Genomic DNA, 11,474 nt, shown 5'->3' on the forward strand with positions numbered 1-11,474 from the left:
TGCATGTGGACAGCCTTCTCTTTTCATTGGTGTAGAGCCTTCATAAAGCCACTCTGTCTACCCAGAGGAACAGAGGGGCTGTGAAAGGTACAGGAGCCCAACATTTGCACCCAGTATGTGTGTCTCTGTGCCCATGAAGTGATGACACAAATTCACTCAGTATTTTCAGTTGAACAAATTAATCATATCTGATCTAAATATAGTCACCCCTAACCTTAACCCTAACCCTAAACATTATTACCCACTGTTCTATACCGAATAATGATGAATGATTGGAGGGCAGAGAGGGACTCAAGTCTGCCAATTAAAAGTATCCCAGTCTTTTCTTATTTAAGAATGCACATTTTAAGTATTTACTTAGTTCAAAGTTCAACTCTATCAGAGCTATTTTTCTCCTACCCTCAGATTTCTTCTTTACCACCCCCTCCCCCCATGTCATTTTCCCTTTCTTCATTTCCTTAATGCCTCCATGGCAAGGAACTCTCAAGTAGGGCATCTCTTCATCCAGAAAACCTACAGCCTTAACAACGACTTTTTCCCTTGTATCACTGGCCCCCATCAGTTTCTTTAGTCATCTGCTGTTCTCATTGTGTTGTCTATTTCATTGAGTGCCCTCTATACATATTTATCGATACATAATATGCATTTCCTTTGACCCAACAAACTAATTTTTATAAGGTGAGGAGAGTGCGCTGCGTTTTCCTCTTTTTATTTGGATGTTGTTTATCTCCTGGGCACCTGATAGGCACTTAGTAATTACCTGTTTGACAAATTATTTTGTAAATAATGTAAACACTCTTGAATATTCCCACAGCAAACTTCAATACTTATTAACTTTAGAAAATGGAACTAAGGATCAGGACCTAGTCATTCTTTTACACTATTTATTTTTTATCCTTTAAATCCTTAAAAAGTTTCACCCATTTTCAACCTCTTTGCAAAAACCACAATGACAACCACTGTTTTTATTCCAAATATTTCTCTCCATGCTGCTATAGAAAAGGGTAAAATAACAAGGTCCCAACATGATAAGAGGGTAGATAGGATTGGAGGTCTTCAAAGTGGCAGGGCTGCAGTCACTTACTTTCCCTATTTTCAACCTGAGGAATCTCTTCCTGGCAACTCATTAGATATACCAAAGGGTACTTTCAAGAAAGCTGTTAAAATATAGTTGAAGTTGTCCTGATCCCTAGCAAATTTATCAAGTCAGTATTGGTTTATTTGAAAGCATCTGTGATTCAAAGGTGATCGGATTCAGATATGAAAGTAGTTAATTCAATGTCACTCTTTGTATTTTAAATAAGCTGCTCTTGGTTATCATATGTTGATCTCCATTATCTAACTAAAATTTTTAAATGAACGTAATGGTAAGTTTTTATTTTCTTTATGCTGTACCCCCTCCCCTTTTTTAAAATAAGGGTCATAGGTTCTAGGGCAAATACAATTTTAGAGCAAATAAATGTTATTGATGGCAAACAGCATATAAAAGTCATCCTCTGAAGTTAAGTTCCAACAGCATCTTAGCATTAAAGCCTTTCTAACATGCTTTCCCACTCCCTTCACCTTAGGAAAAATGATTCACTGTTGAACACAATAGCAAACACTTATTGAGTGCCTACTTTTGCAAGTACTTTACAAATGCCATGTCTCATGTAAGCCTTTTCATGCGTTTTCGAGCTTACACCTTCACTTCACAGATGAATAATTTTATTTAGAGAAGTTAAGTGCCATGACAAATTCATACTGCTTATTAGTGGCAGAATAGGAATTCAAAATTATTTTATTCTTACTTCAAAGCCTAAACTATTTCTATAAGACAAAATTTCTTCCAAATCTGTAGCAATCAGCTCAATCATATTATTAGTTTTTTACATGTTAGTTTCTCACTAAATTTTCAACTTCCTAGAGTAGTTATTCCATTAAAAAAATACTTGAAACTCTTAAACTGTGCCTAAGATATATATTTATTACTTGGAAAAGTTTGTTAAATGAAATCAACTGCATAAACCAAAATACTACATAAGAGAAAACCTCCAGTTCTGAATACAGATACTCAAATGGATTTTGTGTCCTAGTTCTCATTTTTACATGTATTTTAATGACCCCTTTGTTCTTTCTCAATATGTTTCCATTATGTCTGATATTCAAATATGGTATCCAGTGATGAGACTGTATAAGCAAGTAGATTAAAAAGGTGTTGAAGTCTTCACTATATTTTGCTTAATGATGGCATTCAGCAAATTAATCTTTGGTCAGTGACATTTCCAGCAAACTACTGTGATTATCATTCCTATAAATTATTTTAATTTTACCAGTATTAATTTCTGTAGTAGTCAGCATAATGTTATGAACCCTGATTTTTAACTGTAACAGTAAATATAATATTCCTGGAAGTTGAGAGAAAACCTCTGTGTGACAAACTAAGAATCTTTCACTAATATTTACATTTTTAACGTAACATATATATGTATATCAGTTGATGATATGTTAGCGTATAAAACGTGGTAATTTCAAACATCAGAACTACTTGCCTTTAGGCTTTCTTCAAGTGTGACACATCTCAATTCAAAAGTATATATATTTGGAAGTGATTCATTATCATCTTAGAAAATACAGCAGTCACTTTGATATATTTAAAGGAGAAAATTCCAAACTATTTGTGCCTTGAGTAACTTTTGTAAGAATAAATGATTTTTACTGCCTTTGGCCAATAGTCACATGCAAACAGCCTTATTTTTCTTCTTAAAAAAATGCAAAGTTTACAAACCTTAGAATTCTTAACTCTCTAGAACTCTGTCCATCATTATAATGAGACCTTCACATGCATCTCTTCTAGAGGACTATAAAAGCTCAAATCACATCCAGTTCTTATGTTATAGAGCCTGATCTCTATTCCTTAGAGGAAATGGTGAATTTCAAAATCAGTATGAGATAACAATAAATAATAGAAAAAGGCAAAACCAATCTGAAGTGCATTTGCAATGGGCATAAATTGCTCTGGGACACTAGAAGTGGAAGAATTGTGACATTTCATTTTTGCTAAGCAAATCAAATCCAGTTCTGGATGTCCATTTACAAGGGTCATCAAAAAGCTCAATGACATATATTCCTGTATACACATTGGGTTATGCACTAATCTGGGGCTACTATTAGCCACTAAACTTGGAGGAAAGTGTGTAGGCTGGGGTAAGAAGCTGCCTATGGTCATCAGCCATTGAGCTGGACATTCTTTGCTCACCATGTAAAATATATGTCTTACAGCAATGTTTCTCATAATTGTGGTAAAACACTTGAAAGAAGGCATTTTTAAAGAAACACTAGAGACTACTAAATAGGGAATTACCAAGAATATGGAGAAGAAAAGTATCAGGATAAAATTATGAAAATGTGGTACCATGTAATTAACAAATAGTTCCTTTAAGAAGACCAATTGATTTTTTTTCAGCATTAATTATTTATTTAGTTTTTTACATATTTATTAGAGTATAATTGCTTTACAATGGTGTGTTAGTTTCTGCCTTATAACAAAGTGAATCAGTTATACATATACATATGTTCCCATCTTTTCCCTCTTGCATCTCCCTCCCTCCCACCCTCCCTATCCCACCCCTCCAGGAGGTCACAAAGCACCGAGCTGATCTCCCTGTGCTATGCGGCTGCTTCCCACTAGCTATCTACCTTACATTTGGTAGTGTGTATATGTCCATGACTCTCTCTCGCTTTGTCACAGCTTACCCTTCCCTCTCTCCATATCCTCAAGTCCATTCTCTATTAGGTCTGCCTCTTTATTCCTGTCTTACCCTTAGGTTCTTCATGACATTTTTTTTTCTTAAATTCCATATATATGTGTTAGCATATGGTATTTGTCTTTCTCTTTCTGACTTACTTCACTCTGTATGACAGACTCTAGGTCTATCCACCTCATTACAAATAACTCAATTTTGTTTCTTTTTATGACTGAGTAATATTCCATTGTATATATGTGCCACATCTTAAAGAAGACCAATTGATTTTATTCCTGAGAGGGGCATCTGGAATAACTTTATTAATTATAGCCCAGTTAGTCTCATTTGCATACTTATTTCTGCTTAATACGATGCAATAAAAGGGAAGATTAAGGGATATTTATGGAATTGTATATATTGATGAAAAGATAGGAAAACTATAAATGGAGATCACTTTGGTTAATAATTGGAGGTATCTTTTTTGGTTTTTTTTTTTTTTTCTTTTATTTGGGACTGGCCACAGAGAGTTCATCCAAGAGGAGATTAGCCACCAGCCCCCAGAACACATGGGGGTAAAGTATAGAAGCCATTTAAGGGAGAGTGATTCTGAGGAGGAAGAGGAAGAGAAGGAAGAAGATCACAGCTCCCATGAAGAAGATAATGAAGGTTCAGAGGAGGGAGGAGAAGGCACCCATCATGGCAGCCTGGACCAGGAGGATGAGGAAGACAAGGAGGAAGGTCATGGCCTCAGTCTGAGCCAGGAGGAGGAAGAAGAAGAGGAGGAGGAGAGGAGGGAAGAGAGGGCTGAGGTTTGGGTCCCACTGAGCCAAACCACCAGGAGGAAGAAGATGAGGAGGAGGGGCTGGAGGAGGATGAGCTCCCCTTCACCATCATCCCCAGTCCACCGGCCAGGAGGGAGGTGTATGCAGGTGCCTCCAGTGAAGAGGAGAGTGGTGAGGACATGGGTAAGTGATCTGACTGGATGATGGGGGTGGGGAGGAGCGGAGTCAACCTGGGTCACTGCTGCCCTCTTGTCCCCACAGATCAGCAGGATGCCCAGGAGTACGGGAACTACCAGCCAGGGTCCCTGTGTGGCTGCTGTTCCTTCTGCAATGTATGCCTGCAACCCAGCTCCATCCACCAAGCAGTTCCTAGAGTTTGTTCCTGGGCTCTGGTGTGCCTTGGGAGAACCCTGAGCCACAGGCCCGAGTAAACAAAGACACTTCTGGGGCCAAGTGGGGGACAGACTGGAGGCCAGGAGGCTGGGGAGGAGCCTGGGACAGTGGTCCAGGAAAGAGAGAGTGAGGCCTGAGCTGCACTTGCAGATGTGGAGACAGGGAGGAGGGTTCAAGGCAGAGCCGAGGGAGGTGGGACAGGACTGGAGACCGACAGGCTATGGGGAGAATAGGAAGAGAGGGGGTGAAGAGAGTACCTAAAGGTCCAGCCCACAGTGACAAGGGGACGTCAGGGCGCCTTGCAATAGGGAAATGAGGGGGTGGGAAACAGGTTAAGCAGGTTGGAGGAAGATACTGAGCTCCGTGTCAGAAGTAATGAGGCTGAGAAGTTGGGGGTATGTCCAGCGGGTAGGGTGGAGGACGGGCGGGTAGCTTCCAAACGTTTCTGCCTAACCAGTCGCCTCTGGTCCCCAGCGATGCACTGAATGTGAGAACTGTCACTGTGACGAGGAGAACATGGGAAATCGGTGGACCTTAACCTCCACCTCGCTAGCCGTCTGCCCAAGTACGGCCCACGCCCCATCCTAACTCCGCCCCTGACCATTTCCTACCGTTCATTCTCTCTCCCCATCCCCGCCCCCAGCACTGCCAGTTCTGCTACCTCTGCCCTCTGGTCTGCGAAACTGTCTGCACTCTTTTTTGGTTGTTTATTTATTTTTTCTTAAAAAAGGGAAAAAAAATAGACTAACAACATTAAAAAGCTTTTGAAAACTTAAACAATGTTGAAAAATGAAAGATTAGAGGAAACAATAGATAATGAATAAAAAATTGAATTAATGTCAATGTGCCTAGATCAGAAATAGAGAGGTGGAAAGCTGTGAATGTAAGGGTTTCTAAAAATTGTTATGAGACCATCTTTATTTACTATTTTAATAAGGTTTCTAAAGTGAATAGTAAATCTGCTAGATTTATAGATGTCACTGAATTTCTGGAGAATGAAATAACACATGAGTAGCAAAATCTAAAGATGATCAGGAGAGATTATGTAAATGGAAAGGAGGAAAAGCATATGAACTTCCCAGTAGATAGCATATAGAGACCTGTACTAGATATTAAAAAGTTACTTCATTTTTAATTTGTTTCTCTATTAATCAGTCATATTCTAAAATAAAATAGTTACTTGTGATGTTTGCCTAGAAAATTCACCAGAAAGTTGAGAATCTTTGATGAGGAGTGTTGAACACAAAATAGAAAACATTGTATACTTCCATAAAATAATGATACACCCAGTCCTGAAATATTATGTCCATTTCTGGAAACTGCATTTCAAGCAAGAAATTACCACACTGAGAAAAGTCCACAACAACACAATAAATTAAGGCAGTAATCTCCAATTGGTTAATGAATGATGCTATAATCTGCCATAAATCATTGCCCACAGGGTCATAACTTCTGGACTTGAATTATACATCAAACTCACCTTGACCCTCTTTGAACATTCAAATAATACAGTTGAACTTTGAACAATGGTTTGAATTACTCAGGTCCACTACTATGTGGATATTTTTCCCATAGTAAATAATATGGTACTACATGATCTCCTGTTGGCTGAATCCACGAATGTAGAACCACAAATATGGAGGGAACCCTGGATGTGCAGGGAATCCCTTATACAGAAGGCAGGCTATAAATTATACTTACATTTTCCACCTTAAGGGTCGGTGCCCCTAACCCTCATGTTTTTCAGGAGTCAACCTTATGCCCTACTAGAAACTTAATGAATCAAAATATCATGGGATGTTTAGATGTCTGTATTTTGTAAAGTCACCCACAGAGGATGATCATAGTTAGGGCATAAACTACTAAGCTATTTCTTAATAGTGGCCCTTGTTAAGGTTTGAAAAGACAGAAGAATTGGGAATTGTCTTTTTTAAAATTAATTTTTATTGGAGTATAGTCACTTTACAATGTTGTGTTAGTTTCTACTGTACAGCAAAGGAATTGTAATTTAGTGCCTATTTCTGTGTGGTAGTTTCCAAAATCTCAATTTTCCAGCCAGTAGGGAAAGAACATCACAGTTAACACCTTTATCCTCTTGTCTCTCATCTTCATAAGAGCATAAAAATTACTAGACCAATGAGAACCAAGGCCATGCCTGTTTTTTTGTGTGTGTTTTCAACTCCTAAATACTCAGTATTACCACAGATGAGTTTTCAACACACATTTCTTAAATGAGTAAATAAATTTACTAGTGACTTCTATGAGCTAAGTACCTTGCATACATTACATCTTTAATTTTTTAACAATACAAAAATGTATGTGATATAATCACTAGATTAGAGTAAGGACAATGAGGGCCCAAGTTTAAGTTGTCTAAACTCACACAGCTAGTTAGTGTATGCTTTGGCGGTGTCAGCCCACACACCCTTCTCTCCACACTATGATAGCAAGGCTTCAAAAAAGCAGTCTATCCCCTCATTACAAAAGCTTGAGGCCACATGAATTATTGAGCAGAAGGATGCTTCTATATAAGGAGAGGTTTTGAAAAAAAATAGAATTCTTCAACCTGGAGAAAATAAAACTAAAGAAGGAATGCTATAAAATCCATAAATTCAAAAATATTATGAGAGGATGGACATGAAAATTTTTAGCAATCTGAGAATATTTGAAGAGTCTGTCCCCAGAAACTCACAAAAGATACTTTTTAGAACTAATAAAAGACACTGCATTTTACAGAGTTAGTTGTAAAACTGTGAAACTTAAAGCCTTGAAAATGCTCCATGTTGAAGATATAAATAAATCTTAAGAGAGTAAAGAAAATTCCATAGGTGGCAAATTCATAACAAATTCATAACAAATTGAAGGAAAACTAGGACTTGAGGGCCAATATGGCTCCAGCTATGACTTTTATTAATGAGTTGTCTCAATTTTAAGTCCAAATTCGTTGAAGTTCTTGCTATTCTTCCTCCTAGTTGCCTAATGTTTTAAAACTGGGGTTTATGATGGTTGTTGTTCAACTAGCAAAAGTAAACCAATGTTGTAGCTCCAAATGAGTAAAAATAGTCATTGTAATAATATAGGCTAGTATGTATTTAAAAACTAACAGCAAGTTAATAAAATTGTAGTAAGTTTACAATATCTATATTTTATGGGACTTAAAAAATAGGACTATGCATATTTTTATTTTTACACTGAGTATAAGAGAGTTTTAACCAGTAATTCTTAACCAAGGGCAATTTTGCCCCCCACCCCGGGGACATTTGGCAAGGTCTGGAGACATTTTTGAATGTGAAAACTTGGGGTGGAGAACGTAACTCTTATCTAGTAGGTAGAGGCCAGGGATCCTGCTAAATATTCCATAGTACATGGAACAGAACCCACATCAAAGAATTATCTCATCTAAAGGAAGAGAGGATTCTAAGATGTTCCTAAAGATTTATCACCCCATCTCAGTGTACACACCATGTATAATCCCTGAACTGTGAATATGACTTTATGCCTGTGATTATGTTAATTGCACAGTTGACATTAAGATGGGGAAATAATCAAGTAGGCTAATCATATAGGCCCTTTAAAAGCAAAGAGTTTTCTCCTGATAGAGAAGAGGAAATCAGAGAGATTCTGAGCATGAGAAGGATCTGACAGATGTGAAGAGGTTCTTTGCTGCTGAGATTTCCGGGCCCACAATCAAGGATCTGTGAGTGGCCTTTAGGAATGAATAGCAGTTCTGGCTGCCATCCAGCAAGAAAATGGGGACTTCAATCCCACAACCATAAGGAACTGTGTTCTTCCCATAACAGGAATGAGATTGGAAGAAGACCTCTAGCCTCCAAGTGAGAACTCAGCCCCAGCCAGGGTAGAGAACCATCCATACTATATTGGACTTCTCACTTACAGAACCGTGAGTTAGTAAATGGGTATTGTTTTAAGTCACCAAATCTGTCATTTGTTATGTAGCAATAGAAAACAAGTATGTCAATAGTGCCAAGGTTGAGAAACCATACTTTAAGCATTTTTGTCTATCTATGTCTAAAGGGGTATTACTAGGTTGGCTTTCAAAGAAACAGTGATGAAACTTGTCCCGAGGAAGTAGGTTTATTTAACTTAAATCAAGTTAAAGATGTTCCTTTACTGCGGGACATCTTCGAAACTTTAACATCTTAGTTATACTATGAAGCTACAAGAGAGGAGTTAATTCTGTAGTAATTCCAAAGAACATTTGAACAAAGATCTGTTATTCTTGGCAAGTGATATCGTTTGATCCTAATATCTTAGTATCTTTTGATATTAGGTTTTCTTAGGATTGAGTTTAGTAAAATGTACAAATTAGTAAACTTAAAAAACATCAATTTGAAATTATCTTTCTAATTTCAAAAAAATCAAATGTACTGAAAAATATGCATTATCCTTTGTAATTTAGATTTTCTGTATTTCAATAATGATGCTTCTTGATCATTTAGTATTATAGAGGTCTTAGAATAATATATAGGGTATTTCTGGAAATTTAAATCTGCAAAGAAACTGTGTATATCTCAATGATTTAGGCAGAGGAGGAGTTAGGGCTGAGGGAAATGCATATTAGACATTTCACCAGGTTCTATTTTTATTAGTTCTGTTATGTCCTCCTTTTCAAAATCTTCTTCTGGTCAATTATATAACATTATATAACATTTCCACAGACCTGGATGGAAATTTATTTTTTTGTTTTTAGTAACGCTCTCACAGATTACAGTTTTGTCTAAATTCCAGAATATGGAGACCTGGGGATGGGGATGTTTGATGTGGGATTGGCTACCTTTCTTCCTCCGTAAGTTTCAGAATGCCCTCATCCCTATTTCCTTTGTTAGTTGGACATTGGCTTGTCGGCACTGATATTTGCAATTGCTATAACCCATTGAGCACCATCCCCTTCTGTTTTTACTTCCAGGCTCCACATCTTCAGTTTTGATTTGCAGTGATGTCAGTATTTCCCAGCCAAGTATTCTCCCCCTTGTGTAGCTCCAGTTTGAGAGATGACCAATATTTAATATATACTATGATGCAGATGGTAACCACTTACTGCTGACTGGATCTAAGTTATGGGAAGGCATTTTGGGTTTTGTTTTTTTGGAGTATATCAGTAACCCTAGAGATGAGTTAAGAGTAAACAACCATATCTTTATCAAAATAGCTTTTGGCATTTCTTCAAGTCATCTGTTAGTTGAATAGATATTGTCTAACTTAGTATATTTATATTTCTAACAATTTTTTGTTGCCATCTATTAGTTATCCAATAAATATAGCTAACATTTATTTTAAATATTATTCCAAAAATGACTACTTTCAGCTTATCTCATTGCATCTCTTTTATAAACATCATTTTAGAGAAGGATTGTTTATATCCAGTTAGGAAAGAATATACAGAACAGCTTCAAAATATAGGATAATAGACATTTTAGGTTAGAAACACTTTTATTCTATGCATTGCTTGCTAATGATTAATTTTCATATTGTGTTGAGCCTGTTAAGTACTGAATTATACCTCTTGGATTGAGGATAGCTGCTTTCCACTGACATTGAAGTACTACAATAACATAGAGCCAACTGGTCTCTACAGTCTAGTCCTACATTACCATCCTACACAGGGAGTATACTCTAGCCAAATTAAATTTCTTACCATCTCACACTCATGATGTAGTCATTTAAATATTTATGTTTACTCTTTCCTCTACCCAGAATGCCTTTGATCGAATGAAGGTACATTATAGTGTACATTGTAGTAACAAACAGCCCCAAACTAAGTGATATAACTTAACAAAAGTTTGTTTTGGGCTAACTCCTTATGAAAATATTTGTGTAGGGGGTGGGGGCCAGGAGGCAGGCTGAGGGAATACTTTGTTCCAGTAAGTCTCTTAGAGACACAGATTGATACAGACTCTGCAGGTTATTTCATCTCTTTACATTTTCTCATCAATAAAATGTGAATAAAAATGTCTGCCTCTGCAAGTCTGTCATTAGAATTAAATATGTAAAGTGCTTTTCTGATGTCCCAAAGACAGCAGTCATCTCCCTTCTCCCTCTTCCTCCTTCTCCCTCCAGAACACCTGTAACAAACATTCCACTTCTCATTTTTCCTTGTACTATAATTACTTTTCTTGGCCTGCTAGATTGTAAATGTTGGAGACTACAGCATGTGTCTTTTTCATTTTTGTGTCTGCATGAGCATCCAGCATAGTTTCCCATAGAAATTTTAAAATATTTGTTAATGGAGAGAACTTATGATTTTCCAATATATATGAATGGCTTTCCAAGAGTTCTCTGCAGCCCTAATTCTGTATTTATTCTAAACTTGAAATAGAAATAAAACGTTAAGCATTTTATTTTTAAAAATTTATATGAAGAATAAATGCATAACTAATTTTAGTTTTAACTTTTCTCTCCTCAAACCTGTTTATTTGTTTTTTTATACATTAAGCTTTATGGGTTAACAGACTTTTTTTCAATAAGCATGGGACCTGGAATATAGTAGTTGCTTAATACATATTTATGAATAAAGTCTAATCTGTTTTCAGAGAAACTATACAACTGCAGAGAT

At 36.8% G+C, this 11,474-nt stretch overlaps 1 protein-coding gene across 1 annotated transcript; it reads left to right on the forward strand.

Annotated features, from left to right (window-relative positions):
• Positions 1–4,241: 4,241 nt before the first annotated feature.
• On the forward strand, positions 4,242–5,438 carry LOC137211055 (uncharacterized). The gene is made up of 3 exons (XM_067713185.1): positions 4,242–4,690; positions 4,769–4,839; positions 5,375–5,438. Exons 1-3 carry the CDS (start codon positions 4,292–4,294, stop codon positions 5,436–5,438), a joined length of 534 nt encoding a protein of 177 aa, XP_067569286.1. The 5' UTR covers positions 4,242–4,291.
• Positions 5,439–11,474: the final 6,036 nt, after the last annotated feature.

This window comes from Pseudorca crassidens, chromosome 18, assembly GCF_039906515.1.
Source record: "Pseudorca crassidens isolate mPseCra1 chromosome 18, mPseCra1.hap1, whole genome shotgun sequence".
NCBI classification, from domain to species: domain Eukaryota; kingdom Metazoa; phylum Chordata; class Mammalia; order Artiodactyla; family Delphinidae; genus Pseudorca; species Pseudorca crassidens.

What these genes read in the sequence shown, in the direction of transcription:
- LOC137211055 (XM_067713185.1), top strand. Translation starts at nt 4,292, where the DNA reads ATGGGGGTAAAGTATAGAAGCCATTTAAGGGAGAGTGATTCTGAGGAG. An exon ending in GGAGAGTGGTGAGGACATGG is followed by an intron (nt 4,691 to 4,768) that starts GTAAGTGATCTG and finishes TTGTCCCCACAG; the next exon opens with ATCAGCAGGATGCCCAGGAG. An exon ending in GCTGCTGTTCCTTCTGCAAT is followed by an intron (nt 4,840 to 5,374) that starts GTATGCCTGCAA and finishes TCTGGTCCCCAG; the next exon opens with CGATGCACTGAATGTGAGAA.